The 23,323-nt window shown below is 30.0% G+C and overlaps 1 protein-coding gene across 1 annotated transcript in view; it reads right to left on the reverse strand.

Moving 5' to 3' along the window:
• Positions 1-3,281: 3,281 nt before the first annotated feature.
• LOC118064886 (leucine-rich repeat-containing protein 24-like) overlaps positions 3,282-23,323 on the reverse strand; it is a 52,555-nt gene continuing 32,513 nt past the window's right edge. Inside the window, exons 2-4 of the mRNA XM_035079804.1 lie at positions 21,964-22,020; positions 7,805-9,104; positions 3,282-6,499 (exon numbers count right to left, since the gene is read on the reverse strand). Coding sequence (XP_034935695.1) covers positions 5,296-6,499; positions 7,805-8,769 — 2,169 coding nt within the window. The 5' untranslated portion in view covers positions 8,770-9,104; positions 21,964-22,020 and the 3' untranslated portion in view covers positions 3,282-5,295. The remainder of the gene's footprint in view (positions 6,500-7,804; positions 9,105-21,963; positions 22,021-23,323) is intronic.

Below are 23,323 nucleotides of genomic sequence, written 5' to 3' on the forward strand. Positions count from 1 at the left end.
AACTCTCTTAAGTAAGTTCTTATAATTTCACATCGCTTGAGCGCCGATTGCAAAGACACTTGGAGTAAAATACATTGAGGTATTAAGTCCACGACCTCTTTCCCGGTGGTGGTTCAATGAAGTATCTTTAGCAAGACAGTTACTGAGAAGCGAATTCTCATCTTTTTCTTCATCCTTCTTGCTGTCGCTTCCGAACCATTACTGCTTTAATTCTATCTAGTTTTTCAAAGAAGAAATTGTCTGGTTCTTAACAAAATAAAGTATGTTGTCCTTTCATAATATCATCAAACATAGACATAAATGACGAAAGATAAAAGAAAGGAGAAATGTTCTTAAAAACTCCTGTAATTATTCTTAAATCAATTTCTTCGAGTTTGAGATTATAATAAAGTCATTATTATTTAAATTTCTTAGACTGTAAAATAAGCCTTTTTTTTCTTACTTGCTTACAGTGAGGGTATTTGGTTTATATGCTGCTCGAAATAATAAGTTATTATACTAATATAAGAGATAGCAAGAAAGTGAAGAAGAAAGAAGAAAACTTAAATAATAATGAATAAAAAAAATGATAAAAGACGTGGTAGTTAGCACTGAGAGCGCTAAATATCAATGCCTCGAGTGATTGTAGGAAGAAGTTAATTGAAAAGTTAAACAAACTCTGTCTCTTCGGAGCTGACGAAATCAAGAGAAAGTTTGATAGACTCTGACGGTGTATAAATAAGAGGCATCATCTTATCTGTGTACATCTCACCTTGAGTTTCAAAGTTGTAGATGGACATTTTATTTATTATCTTGTCTATTACCATATTTTTGAAAAATAAAATTCAAATTTATATTAACAATTAAATTAATTAATTTTTCTAATTGCTATTAGTTTAGAAAGAAAAAAAAAGTAGATTAAATATAAGACAGACACACCTTTTTTTCGTTATATCCTTTTGAATCCAACAATTCGTCGTTCCTTTATGGTAACGAATGAAGAAAATCCAGAGATTTTCGTTTTCACCGACAATCCAATCAGAAAACAGACAGTGATCCCAGTACCAATTGCAAGAAGCTCAGGAATCCTTATTGTAGAAACGATTAAGTGGAGATATCATTTCACAGGCGAATTTAATGTCAAGAGCGATGTCTGTTTTGTTAGCTAAAATAGTCTAAATTTATGTAATTGATAGAAAAAAACAAGATACAACTAAATAATTGTATGATAGTAAATAAAATGTTTATCTTCTAACAATTTCTTTATTTATTTATGTGATACAATATAATATTATTTCCTCTTTCGTATCTACATTCTTAAAAAAGAATATACTTGTATATACTTATGATTATATTATCATTCTTTCTTTATAAATTAATCATTATAACTAATTCTGATATTATTACAATATATTAAATTTTTTTATGATAAAACAAGATTTATCTCGTTTCATCTAAACATTATTTGTTTTTCTTCAGTATTTTATTCGTTTCTTTTTTGCATCTCTCTCATGTTATTCTTTTTTATTTTCACTTAAATTCCATCTGTTTCAGTTCAAAAGAGTTTGTATTAACAGAAAATTTTAATTTTTACTTTTATCCACTTGATTTTAATTAAATTTTTTCGTAAGTGATAACATTTGATTAAAAATGACAAAATTCATTGTTAATCGTATACAATATTGAATATTGCTGTAGAATTAGTCATTCATTTTTACTTTCAAACTCTCCACAATTATATAGATGATTAATTTAAGATAGAAACAAATGCATCAACTTTAGTTATTTCCTCTGTATATTTTTATATTCTTTTTTTATATCCTATTCTCACTCTATTTCTCGTGTCTTTTTTAACCTTAAAACTCTTTAGTTGTGAAATTTAGCTTCTTTTTTATGATCGCTAGTAACTAAATACTTTTCACACAAAAAAAGGGAGTCCATACGACCAAGGCAGGTGGAGTAAATGGAAGTATCTCATCGATCTAAATGGAGAAAATTTTGTCAGTGAAAATTTTCGAGGGACCAAGGTAACCACAACTGAACTATGCTTTTTCTCTTGTCATTTCCGTAAACTTGTTTTTTTTTTTTTTTGTTTTTGTTGTTTTTCATCAAAACTTTATTACAAAAAATTTGAAACACAACCACAGAGTTTCGGAACAGTCCTGAGGTTTTAATCATTCATGATGAAGAACTCTTGTGATTATTTACGATAAATAAAAAATTTAAATTACATACTGATTAATTTAATTTCCACTCTTTTATTTATGTACAACATGAGATAGATTTTTACAAACAAAGTATTAACGTTTTTCTTTATCTTGTTTTATAATAATTATTATTATTTTTTTTTATAATTTAAATGATATTTTTATTATGAAAAATAAAAGAAAATTTCGTATAATAAATATTTTAATTAAATTTCTATAACAATCAGCTGAAACTTTTTAATGTAATCATTTTTTTCTTTCCAAAGTTTTTATCCAATAAAACTTTCTTCAGTATATATATTTTATGATATTGAAACTGTCAGTTTATCGATAAATTCATTGTTGAAGAAATTACTCAGCTTTTTTCACAACTTAAGGATAATGAAGTCTGTAACGTAATTTGCTGTTATTTCAATAGAAACAATGAAAGAAATTGATCAATGAAAGACTTTTGATCGAAAGTTTGGCAATAAAACCGGAAAAAAATAAACGGTAATTCGTCAAGTAAAAAGTAATGTCCTGTAGTGAGGGATTCTAAGGTATAAGACTCTCTTTACTTAAGAAAAAGTTTTTCAATCGTACTCAAAGCACAAACCTAACGCTCCTCGTGTTCTATAAAAGTGTGTGAGTCTTTTGAAAGTTGCTATTGTTGATCTACAAAGTTACTTACTCACTTCCTGCTATACACGCCAAGTAAGACCGATATTTTCCGTACTTTGCGACATTTTCATAAGAACCTATAAATACTTTTTACGATGCTATTTCATAAATTGAAACAATACTTGACTAACTTTCCAGGAAAATTTTTTGAATATCATTAAATGTTTATCAGTTGTTTAATAAATAAATTCTTTAAGTTATTAATTAATTACTTATTGTTGTTGAATAAAACCATTGTAATTAATTTTTGTATGTTGATCAATATTATCAAGTAAAAAATTTCATATTACGGTTAGATTATGAATAAACTTTCACTCAGTCTTATTTCTTTGTTAGATTTAAAAAATATTTTTCGAAATCAACGAAACAAAGGGCAAACATATAGGAATAAAATAAAATGAATAAAAAAAAAAAAAACAAAAGAAGTAGAATAAAGGGGACAAAGTTTTTGAGATAAGTCAGAAAATAGTAGAGAAAAGGAAAAACGATCAATACAGATGAATTCAGACTCCAAAAGAAAAATTGACTGGAGTTTGCATTTGAAATAAGTGGTTATGCTCAACTGAGCGCAAAGTTTTATACGAAATTTATCGTCTTCCGAGGACGAATGCCCAGAATCTCGTAAAACATCCGGCTTTCAGTCTTCAAATGCGATACATTCGATATTAAATGTGTAAGTATCTATCGTAAAAAAAAGTTATTTACTACAGAAATTTTGACAATTACAATATTCATTGTAGGTAATTATTCATAAATTGAACATCGTCAATGATGGAAAAAATATTATTATAAACAGTTCATTGAATATTGTCGTAGAAGCAAATATACATGTACAAAAAAAAATGATTGCGAAGAAGAAATTACTCAGCAAAGTCGTTACTTGATCATCTTTATTTTTTTAATGAAAATAATAAAGTAACATACTTGATGATCGGTAAAAAATAATATTTTTATGTTGGAAGAGAGTTTAAGGTTGAAAGGGTATTTTTTCTCTCATTATCTCAATTAATGAACCTTCTTCGAATCACATTGACTTCATAATCGCATGAACGCCCTTATACCCTGTAGAACTTTACGAAACTTATTGACTAGATAAATTCTACTAACAATATTACATATTCCCTATGAACTATCTGGTTATCAGATTGCATTCCTTAGTATTTTACAGTTTTTATTCACATGTTCATTATTCATTCATGCTTATAAATTTTTTCCATACATTTAATTCACTATTTCATAAAATCCATGTACGACTCATTATTTCAAGGATCATGATTTAATGCTATTCATTTATTCGTACAGATTTGTTCATATTCATTATCCATTTATTTAGTAGCTTAGCCATTTCTACACAATTTATGCAAACTAAATTAACCTCATTTTCACATATAATGCTCATAGAAATAAAAAACTTATTACTCATACAAACTCACGGTTAATTCTTATTCACATTCGCTCTATAGTCTGACACAATAGTTATTATCAAAGTTTTCCCAAATATTCAACTTCATTTTTCTTTTAAAACACGAAGAAATTGTCAAGTGATAAATATATTATTCTGTCACTTGTACAACTTCCAAGATATTGCTTGGATAAATTTACCAAGCATTAAATTAAACTGACACTCATAAACTTTAATAAATTGTTATCTGAAAATTTTAATTTGAGCATATTTTTAACACTAATTATATTTTCTTTGTCATTTTATTTATGAAATTTATACACTCATTTTTCTTTGGAAAGTTTAAAAATGATGAATGGTCCATTAGTCCTAAAAAATGGATCCTTTGGTGATGACACGATTCATGAAAAAAACACTAATACTTTATTGAGCACTCGTGAACTCGATAGCATGCGTTGACGAATAGTCTATCGTTCTTAGAAATCCAATCAAGCATTGTGCCAAGAGAATAAAAAGTCAAGAGGCAAGGCGTCACAGATAGGAGAGAGAAATGACTATACAGAATGGCAAAAGGACAGTAAATGGTGAAGAGTCACGTCGACGTTCTTGAGAGTTCTGCCAAGCCTATCGAGCTCTCTTGCTTGCTACCCTTAACGGAAAGTCTTGGCATTTTGGTTGCTCGTAAACGACGCTGCGGGAATACACATGACTACCGTAACGTCGGATCGATGACGTGCCTGTTCTACTTATTTGCACACATTCTCTTCCTCAACATTCCCTCATTCAACCACACGACATTACGAGAACTGACATTCAACAGTAGAACTAGCCACACGTGGCATCCTCGTTGATGTGGTGGTTGAGCAACTGACATCCAAGTGATTTCCTTTAGTAGCATTTCCTTCATTGAAATCCGGTAAATGTTTTTTTTTTCTTCTTTCAATAATTCTTCGTGACACGTGAGCTTACTGGAATCCCTAGCATTAAAATTTATTTTCAATTGCCTCACGACTGACTTTCTTCATCACGCTGCCCAGGCATTGCTCCTCAGACATCCAAAGCATCCCCAACATAACCCTCGTCAGGACTCTCCGGATGATCCGGCGGACGTGCACCCTCTGCTCGAGCAGCCACAGCTGCAGCAGCTTCTCGAGCTGTTTTACTCATCAGTGATCGTGGAGACAATGGCGTTGATTCGCCTCTGTATGCTGCTGGGGGTGATGGAATGAATGGAACCTCTGGTGGCAATGCAATCCCTGGAGAAAGCGGCGAGATAACTGGTGGAATTTGCAACGGCTGTCTCACAGGAGATGTGATGGGTTGGTGAGATATTGGATATGGATATCCATCTACAGTGTACCGAGTGTCTGGTCTTGACAGCAGTGTAGATTCATACACACTAGACCGCGCCAGGAATTCAGCTTCGCGAGTAAAACGTGCCACAGGCGTAGCTGCTGAGCCTTCAGTAGGTCTTTGCCTCAATCTAGGCAGTGTGCAGTTAGCATTGTACGGGATCTTGGGCAAGCCAAAATTGAGCGGATAGCCGTCTTGATCGAGATAACTCAGCTGCGAAAGACCAGCTCGTGAATCTATCGTTGGTTGTAACGAATATCTAGTTTCTCCATAGTCCAAAACTTGACGTGATTCAGTCAGTTGATGTTGGTATAAATTATAACTTTCTGCAGTAGTCTCTGGAGGATTTGTTGTTGGATAAACCTCGTTAATCAAGTCAGGTTCGGTTAGGTATTTGGAAACAGGGTTTCTGTAAGCATCAACAGTCTCTCGACGATCTAAAGAAGACGTCCTTACTACCTCACGTCGTGTACACATCACCTGCTGCTGATGATCGAAATTCAAATTTCCAGAGTCAGTCTTTCCCGAAAGGGTCTCAGTGTCCTTAACTACTGGTGACACAACTTTACTTTGAGATGCTAAGGTCTTGGAGTTTCTCTTCTGGTCTCGACGGCGTTTTGTACAGAATATGACGCTACCAATCACACAACTGAGGGCTAGCAAAGTACCCACCAATGCACCCGCTGCAACCGCTGCAACATAACCTGTACCTGGGTTATCGAAAGCTGGTTCTACTGTACTTCTCTCAAGTAACCGCACTCTAAGGGATAGGTTCGCCTCTGTGGAACCTGCGGTATTCTCGGCGATACAGGTGAATGTACCCTCGTTACTTTTATCAGCTCCGTAGATATAAAGGATGCTTGTCACGTTGTGTTGACCACGTTGTTTACAAAAGTATCTGCAACAAACCATCAATTCCAACAGTTTTTTTTTATTGTTTTAAAGCAGATAGTTGGTGTTAAAAAAGCCACTTTCAATTTTGTTTTATTCTAGTCAAACGATTAAATTCTATTGTCAAAAGTTTCACATCACTTTGATTTTTATTGACTCTCGATTCTCATCGCTCTTTTTGGAGCCTTCATCAACCTCAATCAATGTTTTAAGAGTTTAAATAATTAAAAAAAAAACAAAATATTTAATTTCGATCCAATGAAATATGAAACTGTTTTTATTTGTTAACTTTCCAATTTTCTTTATCGTTTCAATTATTTTTATATTTATTAACAAGAATAAATTACGAGTAAATTTAGATTGTGAAAAAAAGTAAGGGTGTAATTGGAAAAAAGTTAACATTTTAGCTAATTAGTAAAAAATAATATCAAAAAGTTATTTAATTGTGAAAATAGCTAGGCTAAGTTACTGATTTCTTATCCTTGCAGAAGAAAAGAATTTAAAAAAAAAAGAGTTGAAATAGCCAGCAGCAAAACTCAGTTAGACGCTTCTTTGTGATAAGAAATGAAGGAAATATAAGAACGAAAAGCTTTTTATTCTACCCGGACGAAGCATTTAATGGTTGCACTGAAGCGGTCATGACTAAAGACTGTGGTGTGCGCTGAGCTAACGGAACATCTTATTCTTGAAGCTACTTCAGAAAAAAATCACGTCGAAAAAAGTGCCTAATGTTTCTCTCGTTCTATTTCTCGACTTTAAAGTGGTAAAAGACAAAGAACATTTTACAAACTTACCGATTCAATTTTCCATTGGGACTTGCAATTCTCAAGAGAAGATCGAATAGACTCTAATGTCAGTCATAATGAATAGAAACTTGAAGACCCGAAGGATTGAACGATATTTTATCGGACCAATGCTGACAGAATTTAAATTAAGTCATCGGTATAATTTCAACTATATTAGTTTTAAAGTCGGAAAGAAAATGAAACTTAATATTTTAAGTAGAATTAATTGACTTATCAATAATAATAAAACTCTTCTCGCAAGTCAATGTGATTACTTAAGAAGAAAAGATGATTTGTATTGAAACGGAAATAAATTTATCATCCAAGATTTCTTGGTGAGATAATTTTTCATCTTTATTGAGCTTTCATTCGTTCGCGCACCGCAAGTGGTGATAATTTTTTTTCTTCGGCTTTTGTTTTGAGATATTTGAACGGCAACAAGAATAATGATTTCAACGTGTTATGTGAAATTCATCCAAACGTATTAAATTCCACTTCACGTACAACACTCAAATAAAAGAGCTTACCTGACATAAGATATCGATGAGGCGGTGAATGAATCATTCTCATTTTGTGATTCACACTTTTCACCGTTGATCCACCAATTAACAGTTGCCATGGGCACTGCATAGACATCACACTTGAGTGTAGTATTTGCGTTTTCATCGATCTCCAGTTGTTCATCAACTTTTACCTCAGGCAGACAGGCAAGATCATCAACTCTGACCTGTTTAATCTGCTTGTCTTGTAACCGTGATGGTGCTTGACACACGGGTTCTGACTCTTGAGGTGCTGCAGGCGCTGATTCTTTTAACCACGCCTGCATAGCACGTAGTCGACAATCACAGAGCCAGGGGTTATTGTGAAGTGTAAGACCATGTAGATTACCACCCAAAGGCAGAGTCATTTCAGGCACATAGGTAAGCTGATTACCATCCAATCTTAACCACTCAAGCGACTGAAGACCATTAAAGGCATGCTGATCGATGCTCTCAACTTGACACTCACTAATTTCTAATGTTGTTAATTGTGACAATGGCTTAAAAGCATCTTTCTTTATTCTATGTATCGGATTTTTATTTAATATTAATCTCATAAGTCCTGTATACGATGTGAATGTATCTGAAGGTACCTCTTGAATTTGGTTTCCATTGAGATCAAGATCAACTAGACCACTTAGCCCTACAAAAGCACTTGAAGCTATTTCACTGATGTTTGATTTTCCTAAATAGAGTTTCTGCAAATTGGTCAGACCCAGAGAATGGAAGCAGTCTGATGGCAGTTTTACGAGATGATTGCCTGTCAGATCCAACACCTGCGTCTCTTCACGTGCTCCCTGGGGCAAACGGGTCAGACCTCGATTCGCACACTCCACCCATTCTTTGCCACCTTTCCACTTGCAAGAACAGATCGAAGGACATGATGTCACCATTGTTGTCATTGTTTCCGCGAGAAGGGCAATTGACAACCACCATCTCACGTTGAAACGCATTGTGATTCATTGAATAAAAACAAAATTAATTCCATTCAGGCATTTTTTATCTTCTAGATCTTATTCTCTTTCCTCATTCAGTTCCTTTTTTTAACGTACTTTTCTTTTATTTCATATCCTCTTTTTGTACTCGCCGTCTACAATATCGTTTTCTTCGTATTATTTTCGACACTGATAGATCTGAGAACTACACCCTCCTCCTATGTCAGTCTCGTCTCGTACGAATCCAGTTCATCTTTTTCTCCCTCTAATGTTGCAACAGGGCTCATTCCAAGTAAATTGATTCCCTCGACCATCGACAATCTCCCCCGCTTATCTGTACACCAACCGCAGATCTGAAAGCAAAAAATTGATGACTTTCAGTATAACTGAAGATTTATTTATGGCAGGGTTTTCTTGAAAGATACATTCTAAGTGAGAAGAAAAACTTTAATAACCTTCATAGTGTTCAAATATTTATTTTTCTATCATTTAAACTTGAATATATATATATATATATATATGTACCCATTCGAGTTACTGGAGTAACAAAAAAATATATCCAATAAAATTATTTATAAATATTTTTTCCTTAAAAATTTACACTTGGAATAGATAATAATAAAGATTAAACTACCGAGGAGAAATATCATATTAAAATGAGACTTATAAAAAGTTTGATACAAAAACAAAAACTAAAAAGATCTAGCTTTGTAATGCTAGGTCAAGAGTGATACATATTTCCCTATGTCCTCATAGCTTGTTTCTTCTTTTCTCTCTTTTCCTTTCGCCAAGTACCTACCAATGCAACCCGACATTAATCATGCCAAATAATCTCCGTGTGCCCAGAAAGATTTCTTCCTCTCTCACGCTCATGCAAAAGCTCAACGAAGAAAAAATTCCTCTGGGAAAATGCAACAAGGAACTTTTATAAAAATGAAAAATAATTTGCAATGTTACTTTTTCTCCACGTAACTATAGAGAAGCTTTTTTTTTCTAACTGGTGAATAGAGAAGCCAAAAAAATGCCACCTAACTCAACAAATAAATTAATAGAACAATATAAAAATAAATAAATGATTCAAGTATACTTATTATATCACTGTTATGACATATTTACTTTTTAACTAGAATTTCATGAATATAAAAAATTTTTCTCGGGTTAAAAAATTTCAAGAATATTTTTAGACGAAGAATAATTATTTCAACAGTCTCGTATCTTTTGTAAAAGATGCTCTGACTATATTACGCGTTAAATATTCGTCTCCGTCGTCTTTATATATCAAGCCCTTTTCACATCTTGTCTAGCTGTCTAGAAAATGAACTCGAAGGTCGCCATGAATTCTAGAGAAGCGGCTTTACAGTCTAGTCTCAACCCTATGAAAGAGTCTTCTGGTGGTTATAAAAAGATAACACCGATGCATTTTTTAATCACAGAAAGTTCTATGGTGTAAGAAAACTGCTATAAGAACCATCAATATTCATATAAAAACGTAGATAGACTCAGTCAGTAAGACAATTCAGGAATAAACACGCAGTAAATTCAACGTAAAATAACTAAAACTGCCTTACTACCAACACACCATATTACTATACGTACTTGGAAAATATAAAGCGTCGGCTTGCCACCGAGACTTTTCATAAAACTCCAAAGAAATTATTACATATACCTTTCAGACACGTTAGTCGTTATTTTAACTGCCATGAGAGAGCAATTTCCTTTATTTATTATCATAAAAAATAATGGAAAGTACCTACATTTATATAATTATAATAATTTCGAATTCATTGTTTCATTTTATACAAATACTGTATTACAATTGTAAATATATTCACTCATTTTGAGTAATAAAAACTGAATAAAATAAAATTAATATCAAGTTCATTTTCAAAAGATAATACTCCATATTACAACTGTCATCTTAAAATTTATTGATATTATGTAGAATGAAATTTCGTACGAAGTAAATGAAATTTTTCATGCATTCTAATGTTTGAACTATTAATAAAGTTAATGGAGAACAAATGACTATCCACAGATTTCAATATATTGTATGGTTAGTAAATTATTATATTAATCATCAATCTAATTCTAGGCCAAAATATAATAATCATAATATATCATATTAAATAGATGAATGGAAACAATAGACCATTATTTGAAAATCAAAAATAGATTTTTGTTCATTTTAGCACAGAAAGTATTTCAATAAGCTTTTTTTTCAAAATGTATGAATATAATAAATATGTAAGGAGGCTTATTGTCTGATAATACGTCAAGTCTTTATTGTAAAATTTCTTGTCGTGACGTGAACTGCATAGAAAATGACTTTTGACATACAAAACAAGGTTCAAATAACCGATATTTGGTATTCAAAACGTTCCTCGTCGGTTACCGATATATTTTATCGCCCTTCGTCTAATAAATGTCGTATTTGATCAATTGTTTCCGCATTTACGCACTTACTCATGGATGATGCCGACCCGGAAATTGGCCTAAATAAAAAGCTATGAAAAATCTGTCAAGAAGGTAATCTTTACTCTGCTCCGACGAACCATAAAATTACCAAACCCTCGTTGGTGCCTTGGAATCGATTAGTCAACCACGTCGTAGATAAGTTGACCTTGTTGGAGAGGAAATTATCCAACCTTTTGTACATAATTCAATAAATAATGATGATGTGCTTCCGATAGCTTTATTAATTAAATTAAAATAAAGAAATGATATTGAGAGTATAAGAAAAAATATTATCCAAATTAAGATTTAATTTGATTAAATTTTAATATGAACTAGTGAATGAAAATGTCGTCTTAAATGCAACATTAACGCTTGCATTTCTCTTCAGTATTTTGGACTTTGAACTCTGTGACATCAAGTGCTTTCTCGTTAATTTCTTCGTTCGTAAACGCAAATGGATATACCGTGGCACAAAAGTATTCACCATCAGAAAATTCAATTTACTGGATAAGATGAGAGACAGAAGGAAGAAACGAAATGAAAAAGATGAACTGGAGATGCTTGGTAAAGGATTAATTTAATTTGTTTCTAGTGCTTTTACCCATCATCTGCAACTTAAAAATACTTTACTAAATTATATACCATCTACTTTCCTTTAACGACATATTTGATTTTATATTTTATCTTTTCAAGCTTTATTATTGTTCAAATCATTTCAATAAAATGTCAATAAATTTGATGTACTCGAAAACAAAATGAAAAGATGTCAACGTTTATTTTAGAATCAAAAATAAATATAATATGACTTTTTCTTTCCTATCTCTGTAGTAAGTAAAATTACTGAAACATTTTAGTTAGATTTACTGCATCATGATGATTCCTCTATCTGTCCTCAATCTTTTTCACTGGTATCATTCAACCCTCTCATTTTTCCACGCATGAGTTACTGTGTTTAAAGAGTGACAAAAAGGAATAAAATGGAAGGAAAAAAACGATGATAACATCTTCAAAGACATTACGATGGTATTACATGGATTTCCTGCAAGATACCTCAAAGAATGATAAATTATCTGTGACCGTAAAGCTTATACTAACAGCTTCTTTTGTATGCTTTTTAATGAAACTATTCGTTGTGAGATTTTTTGCAACATTTTTTTTCCAAAAAAAAAAAAAAAATACATTAAAAGGAAATCATTGAATTTTGCTCACATATAAATTCAATGAAAGAGTTTTTTCAAAAAGTCTATTTCACATATTCAATATTTATTGATTTGACGAAAATCAAACGACTATTATTTTACCTAACATGTAATATCTGATGGCAGAAAGTTATCACTGATCAAATGATAACGTCCGTTAAATATTAATTGTATAATTGATTCCTTCAATATAAATTGTTACTCCAACTAAATATGTTTATAAAATTTGATTTTGTATTGACAAGTTTAATTTTGTCAATACTCAAGAGAGATAATGATAACGAATTGTTTAAAAATAATAAATTATTGACTGAGTCAATCCAGGTGATATTTTCATAACTAAAAATAGCTATCAAATAATTCAATATAATCCGCGAATAAAAATAGTTATTTGCTCCATAACCTATTTATTTAACAACAACTTAATGATTGCTTATCAATAGATTTTAATTTAATTATTAAAAGTGAGAGCCAAAAAAATATTATTGAAACGAAAAAAAAAAATTCTTAAAAAGTAAATAGACTTTGTAGCTGTAGTTGGTGAATGAATAGAGAATGATCATATGGTAGAGTCAATCTGGAATTAAGCAAGAGATGGTTATATGAACATGGGAGTTTATGTTAATTGTTGTCAATTAACAGGAACCAGGTCGATAATCCTTCCATCTGCAACGCAGTAAATTTCACGTAATGAATGATCAAGTTGCAGCTCCACGCGTATTTATATGTTTTGTATATGTGTATTGGAATATAATTTGAATGCGCGAGATTTAACACGAGGAAAGCCCAAAAGCTCATCTCTGACACAATACACGACAGTCAAAATTTCAAATTTGATGTTATGGTCTCCCCTACTGTCTACAGCTAGATAATGAGTAGGATTAAATTATATTCCTCCAAGTATATAATGTCAGAAAATGATGTTTTAACACATTCCGCATATATATCTATATATATTTTCCTATATTGGTGTCAGAATAACCAGCTTGAAGCTGTTAAATTACTCCTACCTGCATCAGACACACCATCATGGTCATATTATAAATGTCATGTTACTTTGCCGAATCTGATTTTATTATTTAACAGTAATATTTCACTTTCCACTTAAATTTAATAATTCTATAGTTTACTGTCTGCTGAAATGACTGATTAAACTATTTCATGAAAGTTACAAAACGTGTCAGTTGGAATAACTTGATTGAAATGAAATTTTTAAATACATTATCGATTAATTTGACAATTTTTCATGAAAAGCAGGTTTTAAATTTAGATTAATTTAATTATTAAATTTAAAACTTTATTAACTAAACGAGAACAAAGTAAAAACAACCAAAATAATTGGAGAAAAAAAAAATGGCAACTGTGAGTATAAAAAAATTGGAGGAAAAAGCTTCAATTTTAGTAGTCAATTTTACATGAAAAGTTGGATGAAAAACAAATTTGTGATGTTAAAATAAAAATAACAAGTGAAGGATAACTTGATTACCAAACTTATCAATAAAACAGTAATTGACTGAACTTGCTATTAATTCTTTTGCAAACTGAATAAACGTTTTTAGTTAGATGAAAATTTTTATTTCACTTCATTGGAAAAAATTTTTAAATTACTTTTAATGAATTTTCAGGAATAAAAATACAACATAAAACTTAAAAAAAAAAAACAAATAATCGAAATTCAATTAACGTTAAATGTCAATATTAAATTAAATTTTAAATTAACGTTTGACATTACAGCTAAAGAAATGATTCTCATTTGTACGTCACTAGAAGATGTATAAATATTTAAACGGTCCATTCGAATCTCAAGATAACTTTTTATCCCTCACATATAATTGCACTAGTCGCAATGAAAATATCTTAAATTGAATATATTCTCTTGTAGAAGACACTTGGAAAGATCACTTTCAATATATGATACGTCACTACATAGAAAATCCAATAACTTGGAAAGGATTTCACAGTTATGTGCTCTCATCCCATCAAGATCTATGAAGCTTTTCTATCGATTGAAGATGCCAGAAAATTCTCCACTACTAAAATTATTCTCATATAAACGTTTATCGAATTCAATCGCAAATCTTTGACTATAAGTGAGATTAAAAAATGAATTAGATGAATACAGCATCTAACAAACGATATGTAAATACCATACATACTGTGTTTTAATCTTTTAAATCGAGCTAGTGCAATTTAAACGATCACATGTTGTGAAACAAATAACAACTAACAGCAGAAGAATACAAGTGAAGGATAAAATATTCTTCTAGGTAATTTATTTGTGTTGAAAAATGCAATAAAAATCAAAATTCTAAAGAGAATGTTTTACTCAGTGAAACAATAGAATTTTTGAAGTAAATTTGATATTATTTATCCACTTCTTGAATGACTTGCATTCTGAGATATTTTTCAAAGACATGAAAGCGTCATGATAAGACAAAATATTTATCACAGTGCTTCTTGTTTCAAACAATAGAATCGAGATGAATAAACGTAGTACTAAGAAATACAAAGATCCTTTCGTATTTGATGAAAGTGGCCATTATTTTTCTGAGGATTCTCGTAAGCGACAGGGATCGTGCTGCTGATACGCAGGTTTTAGGATATTACCACTCAAGAACTACGCCATTCCTACCACGCTCTTTATTATTCAGACAAAAAAAAAATTGGTTCAACTGAGAGAAAGAAAATTAAACGTATTACAACTTCGTAAAAAAGGTTTGAAAATAAAGCTTAATTTTATTCAGTACTTTTTCTCTGTGGATCAGTATTAGTAAATGTTCAATTCAAAATTCTCTTAATGTAAAAAAAAAAATAAAACTTCAAAGAAAAATGAAGCCATAAATATTTTATAATTAGCTAATGTTCGTAATTACGAAGAACATATTTTTACAAGAATCGAAGCAAGAGTACATCATGCAGTAAAGATAAAATTTAAAAGTTTAACTGATCAAGCAGAATTTGAAAAGTTTAAGTGATCAACCGACACGTGATGTGTTGCCAGTAAAACTACTTATTTATTCATCGTCAGTAGAAAACAGTTAAAAAGTTTCTGTGTAGGTAACGTGTACAAACCATGAAAGACGAACTTTTTATCAAAAAAAAAAGGAATAGACAGCACATCAGAGAGACGAAAGACGTTGTCATGAAGTATTCTGAAGTTTCTTTTAAGCACTTGACAGAAACAAATGGAAAGTGGTTACGAATGGTCGCAAAAAAATACGGAAATAATTTATGTATGAAAAAAGAAAGTTATCAAAGTTCAGGCAAGTGAATCAAACTTCCATTTTCTGATTGAAATCGTATTATTTAATAAAATAAAATACAGAACGATATTCTCACATTATCTTTTGGTTGAATGAGAATAAAATAATTCGATTCGTTTGCTTAAATAAAACTTTGTCACTTGAAAAATTGCAAAATAGAAAAATTAAAAGAATGACGTTTATAATAAAATATTAAATTTATTTTATTACAAGAAAATAAAAAATATTGATAAAATGGCTGTTATTAACCATCTTTATTTTATATTTTGTACCTATAATACATTTATCGTTAAAACCCTGAAAGCATTGCATAAAATTGAACTGAAATATTCCAGTTGTAGTAGGAAGATTTTTTATTTAATTTTATCATGAATAATTAATTATGTTGTTATGTTTCATTATTATTTATTATACTATTTTTTTATTAAATAATCTAATAAAAATAACATGTAAAGTATACTAGAAAAATTGGAAAAAGGAAGATATAAGGTTCAATAAATATTAAAAGTTGTAGTAAATGTAAAGTATGGAGAGCCAATATAAATATAACAACAAATTCGATATTTCTTTTCAGTTTATATTTTTATGGTACACCGCTATGAAAATGTTACCAAATTGAAATTTTCATTGAGTATATACTCTAAATAATTTCCTGGTTTTTCATTCTATTATCTTACCAGTATTTTCCAACAATAATATTATAAAAGATGTTAAATACTTTTTAAAGGTGGAAATAGAAATAATTGATACTTTAAACAATCAGATAAGATGCTTGATATTATTCAAGAGAAGAAGAATAAAAAAGAAATAAATCTTTTAAGAAGAAAAAACAATTTTAATTTATAGATTTCCAAAGTTGACTTGACTTTGGCTTTGTCAGTATTAAATGTGACACTGAGTGTTTGGAAAAAAGTTTGCTGACAAAGCTGGATCTGAGAAAACTGGAAAGTTCAAAGTGGTTTTTATAAATATTTTTCTACAATATTTATTCTTGAATGCAAACAATTGACCAGATTTCTCTTGGTTGTATTTAGTTTTAAATGAATTCTAGCATGGCTTAGTAATCACCTTAAATTAATTATGCGTAACAATATAATTTTCGTAAAGGAGAACTTTGTGGGATTTCACACGATTCTGGCTGTGATACTGTAATTTTATTCATGATATGCGGTTCTTAAAGACGTCAGGTCTTTAGATGAATATAATTTAAAACACCAAGTGCTTTGTAAGTGAATTGAAAAAATAAAAAGAAGTATTCAAAGACAAATTCATCAGACAGTTTGAAGCAGTAATAATATTACTTTTCATTCAATTAAATAAAGTATAACGAGTTTCAATTATTTCTAAATGCATTGAAAAATTTCCCTCTATAATTAATGTACAAAATAAATAACTTAGTTTATGATAAAACCTATTTATTAAAGATGTTAAGCCATCATCAAAGCTAACATGGACGATGATAATGTAACGTTATAAAAATGTATAATTATGAACTATACTCGAAGCAAACGAGCTCACCACATCTTCTTTATTTCTCATACATCATTTTCACATAATTATCATTCTTGGAGGAAAAATGCTTTAAAGAGACTAACGATGCTTCTTTCAGAACGTGGAAATACTTTTTACACCACTATGTAGGTGTCTTTCATGAAGATAGTGAAATATCTCAGTCGTTTTTTTCATTTTCATCAATTTAGTTTTAAAGGACAAAGAATTTCGGGGAAAAAAAGTGAAATGAAATCCGGTAGAATGGTTGGTAAAAATGATTATATATTTTTCAATTACTCACACTGATACTTTAATTCTACGAATCTTCGTTAATATTATACTCGCTATTATAAATTATCCAACCAGAAGAAAACTGAAAAAGAAAAGGAAAATGGCAAGGAGAATTGAGCTTTCTCGAACCAGACCCGGAAGAGAAACGCTAGCCATTAACGACTGACTTATGGCGAAGTATGTGATAAATGTGATCCTCAATGTATAGTCGGTTCCCTAATGCAGCTTGGGAAGGATTTCACGTCCTTTGGATAATGCAAACGTAACAGTAGTGGATTCAGCTCGAGTCGATCGTGTCTATTGAACAGCGGATTATCTAAGATAGACTAGGAGCTCAAGTAATTAAACTGCTGAAATTATAAACTTCTACTTTGCATTAGCATTATGGAGAGAAAAATTGTGACATGATGGGATATCTGAGAACCTCGTTCAAAATTTTTTGTACTCTGGTTGATTGTTTTAGTTGAAAGTAAAAATTAATCTGCTTCATAAGATGTAGGTAAAAAAAAAATGCAGAATACTAGAATCAAATAAAATATTTGTGCTTAATTTCTTGAGCAAGTAGTATTGTCTGGATTTCGTCCGACATTTTATTCCGTGAAAAAAGAAAATTTCAATCCCATAAAAAAATTAATTTTCTAAAAAACTTTATCCAACCTGAAATTCTCTTAGGTAATAAAAAAAATATTATTTATGACACTGCAGAGCTATCTGTGGAAATCCTTTAATTCCATTTTCTAATCTGCCTTGAAATTGTACATCACAACCATTTCTTTGTTCTGACGAAAGATTAAATAATTTATCAAAAGATAACTGTCATCAGGGAAAATTCCAAAAGTTTACATTACGAGAATATTTCAGTAAAAATGACAAAGCATGTTGGACTTTGACGATTACTTTTAAAAGAAAGGAGAAAGATGGTAGTAAGTTGTAAGGCAATAGAAAAATAATGAAAAAAGTCATGGAATTTTTTGCTAAAGACAGACAATCTGCATTCTCGTAAAAGGTGAAAAGAAAAAAGGGAAAAAGATAGCCAAAGGTTTGCATATTCAAGAGGAGAATACGAGGTCCTCCAACGAATAAGCGCTGAAGCTCGAAGTTTATTGTACGCTCTTTGGCTTCAATTTGCCTTTGGCAGAACTCAATTTGAATAATCAAGAGAAAGATGGAACTTGCGAAAGGAGCTTGTGACAAGTACTTGAACATTCTTATCGATTTGATTATATTATAGACTATTTTCCAGCTTGTACATTAAAACAATTGATGTAATTTGAAAAGTCTTTCATTTAACCATATTCAATTATTTATTAATTAAATACTGAATTAATTTATCAAAGGATAAGTAATGAGCTGATAAACATAACTAAAAATTTCACAAAAAAAATCTAAATGTAAATTCAGAAAAAATGATTTAATTTTTATGACTCTTTGAAGGTATATTATGAAATAAAGCCGTAAACGTAATTCAGATATACAACATCAATATAAGTGTATTATCTTGAATTATTTTTATGCTTTTTCTTCACTTGTTTCAAGCGCTTTATCCTAATTGCACACGAAAGCGAGTATAATAGTGAAAATGAACTCTCTGTATCATTACCGTAATTAAGCTTAATGCTCGAAGGAATAAAAATTAATTTCTTGGGTAATATAAATAAATTTACCATTTTAAACTAAATAATTATTATAAATGATCTTTTTTAAATATATATTTTATTCAAGTTTTGATCGATAAAATATTTTTTCTCCATCTTGCTCATTTTTCACGAATAAAAAAACACGACTTTGGCATAGGAAAAATACATGTAGAAGCGTTGGGTAAATGCAAAAGGCTTCTATGTTGGGTTTTGAACACGACTAAGAACGAAAGAAGGCAAAACCACTCTTTTTCTCTCGCCTCTGTCGCTCACTCATTTTCTTAGCCACGTACACTCCGAATACATTATTCATGGCTTTGTCGAAAGTACTGGCTGCGATATTTTTACAATATTTTACTTTGAAAAATCTCAAACAAGGATTATGTTCTTCACTGAACTTTGGATCAAAGTGTAACCTTGCTAAATCAGAATATACCTCCTATACGCGTGATTGTCGTTTAAAATGCACATACAGATACGTAAGAGTATGTTTTAAACATCGCGTTATTCACGTAAATATTTCCCCTTGAAAAATTGATGCATATTGGCATTTCGTATTGATGTATATCATAAAAACATCTTCGATAAACTCAATCGTTTATCCTGTGTTTTTGTGACAATTTTTCATTTTTCGTTTCCATATTTATGTTCTTGTTTTGATGTATGTACAAATGCATAGACTTATGTACTCACATCTATCTTGTTTTTTTTGTACAGTTTGATTATGTTTAGAAGCTTTTTTCATCAACTCTATAGAGCCAGCTTTGTAATTCTATAGAATATAAAGTGGATACAGTGGAGGAAAAAAAAATTTAAGACTGAATGAAACAAAAGAAATGATAGAAAATAAATGTACGTTCTTGGTAAAATTTACAATTCTTGGTAAATCACTAAATCATTGAAAAGAAAATATTTTTCGGAATGAACCACATTATAAAAATAACCTTTATCACATGTTTCCTCGTGAAAATGAACCAAAAGAAATGAATACTCTCATATGATGATCATTTATAATAATAATAATATAGCTAACGAACGAATTAATTATTATTTTAATGTACTATGGTATTTTTTTGATATTTTATAGACAATACTATGAATTCAATAATGTTTTAATTAACATTTTAATTTCTACATATTATTTTGGAAAAAAATTTAAACAGAAATGAAATTGAATCATTTCCATACATGTCGCATTACTAATATTCATGAAATCGTATTCTGTGAAACAATCAGAGAAATGAATTTGGAATAATTTAATGAAAAATGAAATCATAAATCCTATACACTAATTGTTTTATAATAACACATTTTAATTGTTCTCATACAATAATTAAATTAAGAGGCTTTATAGATTAATATCAAACCAGTTCATATTCATGTTTACTATCAATAGAACTTGTGGGTTTTGGATTGAAATTTTGTCTAAAAAATTTAAATATTTCGTATAAAATTCACAATAAATTATTATATAATTATTATTACTATTATCACCTGTTATTTATAAGTCCGGAAGTTAATAATTATTACTCTCTATAAATTCATAAATTAATAACTCTTGATTTTGCTACGAAAATTTATGTATCTCAAGAGGAAAACGAACGCATAACTATAGAGAGCATAATTCATTGCATCACATAAAATGCAGCTATGTTTAATTATTCGTAATTCAAATAAATGAATCGTCCAATGAATTTGTTCACTTATTAAAAAAGATTATGTCAATTAATTTCAGTTGATTAACTAAAATTGAATTTCCAGTCAAATATATACATATATTTATAAATACTATTTTTATCTTTAAAAAAAATATTCATTCAATGTTTGTGAATTATTTTATCTCATAAAGTAATTATAAGAGGTTTTCAAATTCTTTGTAAAGATCAAAAAAAGATATTGAAGCAGTTTTTAATCTTACTTTAATGACATTGCTATCACTGAAAAAGTTGTAAAGATGGATAACGGAGATTAAGTTATTAAAAGAAATAAATGACAGAAATAATCATAAAACTCCTTCTTAATTTTTATATGATTCCATCTCATATGTAATCTTCCAATATATTACAGAAAAAAAAGAAAAATTGTTGCAATATCTCATTTAATACTCTTATTGTACCTGAAAAACTCTCAACATTTTCTAAGTAGTTGCTCTCAATGTCGATATATAAATCACTTTTATTCATGATTAAATAAATAACAATACTAAATATAATGTTACTAATTCTCTAAAACTTATCAAAAGTTATTTAAACTCAAGTAATCTGATAAAAAAAAAGCCAAAAAACAAAAATTTATCTTCAATAAAAGCATTTTATTTTTCCTTCCTGTAACATGTGTGTAACTTAATTGGAAACCACAAAGCAGAAATAAATGTTATGAATGTAAATTTAATATTATTGTTTATCTCTCTGACCTATGAATTCCTCGATTTAAATGGTTAAATGCAACATAAAGACAAACACAAATGAAAGTTGTGCAATGAACCTGTATCCCTGTTCGCTTACCTTTCTCAACAGTAATCTAGACCACTATCCTATCATCTTATTAAGTTGCCACCCCTAGGCACCAGCAAAATGCGGCACCAGCAGTGTTGGAACAGCCACTATAATTTCCACAGTTATATTCTAGTTTAAGGGACACTAAAACCCCAAAGCAAGTAGGTAAGTAAGAGGTCGCTCGTTCCACGTACACATTCGTTTAGATAAATGAATAACACCGGCATAAATGTTCAGACAGTACCAGAATGTAAAGCTATTTGGAAGTAAATAACTTACAATTTTCCTGATAACAATCGCCAAAAATATGCTTCCAGTTGGAATGAACTCACAATAATGGGTTATATTGATCATATAAACTGTATTTATAATTCAATTTTACCTGTAGAAATCCCATCACTTCCAGCTGGCTTATACGCGCAAAATATCACCACAATATCTGAAACAAAAAATTCATTGTTAATACCATTGTATTGAGAGTCGAAAAATATTCAAATATATTCCACACTAATTGTATTTTCATGCTTTGCTTTGAATGATTTAATTTCACCGGAAAAGAAACATATGATGGGTGATTCCTAAAAAGTTTATAACAATAATTCAATTAATATTCGCTACAATACATCAATAGTTTTAAATATTCTTTTTTAAATATACCAGTTGTCATTCGAGTTAAATATTCATTTGCAAATAAGCTGTTCACTAATTGAATTTTTTCGTTTTTCCACCAGTCATTCTAGACTCGAAATTAAATACTACCTCGGATTTAAGTTGTTGATGGATTAAGACTTTGCCATTTCAAGGAAGATGCGTCGACTTCCGAAGGTTTTCCAATTCGAAAATCTCGTTTAAATCCTAGAGTTCAAGGGTGCTCTCATTGTCAGTAGTTTTTTTTTTAAAGACATTTGGATAAGGATCAGTTCAATATTGAAACAATTTTATTAAATTGAAAAAAAAAAATGTAATGACTAAATGAGAGCTATAATTTGAGCAGTTCTTTCAGTGAAATTTTTAGAAAAATTAATAAAAAGTAGTAGATTATGTAGATAGCACAAATTTCCACAAATAAACTGAGCTCTCAAACAATGCGACATACAGATACTCATCGTGTACAATAGAATCTCAACTAATACTCTGACTACATGCTTTTGTTACGAAAATGTATTTTATATGACAAGATAAGGCACAGAGTACATCCTGGTGAAACCTGCAATTCTTCGATCATTACACCTCTATTGTGCCTTGAAAGTATTTTAAATGAATAGTTATAATATTTAAGTTTAATCTTGAAAAATATAACTGCATAATAAAGTCACTAAAATATCAAACCTGTTGAATTGATTAAAATAAAGATTGCTATCATAAATTGTTACTATTGTAGTGTGATAAGAAAGGATTGTCAGGATGATAGAATGAATGATTCTTTAGGAATCGAGCAAGAATTGGTGAAGGGAAAGCTTTCTTGGAGACCAAATATAAAAGGGTGCAAAAGATGAATCGTTGATAAGGATGCAGGAGACGAACAATATTTGAATGATCAAAATTATTTTCTTTTATGTATTAACTAGAATATATTAGGAGAAGCAGGGGTAAAGTGGAACACCACGAAAAAATTTAAATCAACAAATTAAGCATTATATTAACAAATGTTAATAATTTTTAATGCATAAATAAATTGAAAAATTAATGTACGAAAAATACAATAAGCGTTTTTAAACTTATTTTAATAAATTAGTACATTT

Source organism: Chelonus insularis, unplaced genomic scaffold (genome assembly GCF_013357705.1).
Source record: "Chelonus insularis isolate UGA/USDA-ARS -01 unplaced genomic scaffold, ASM1335770v1 contig_25_pilon, whole genome shotgun sequence".
In the NCBI taxonomy this organism is placed as follows: domain Eukaryota; kingdom Metazoa; phylum Arthropoda; class Insecta; order Hymenoptera; family Braconidae; genus Chelonus; species Chelonus insularis.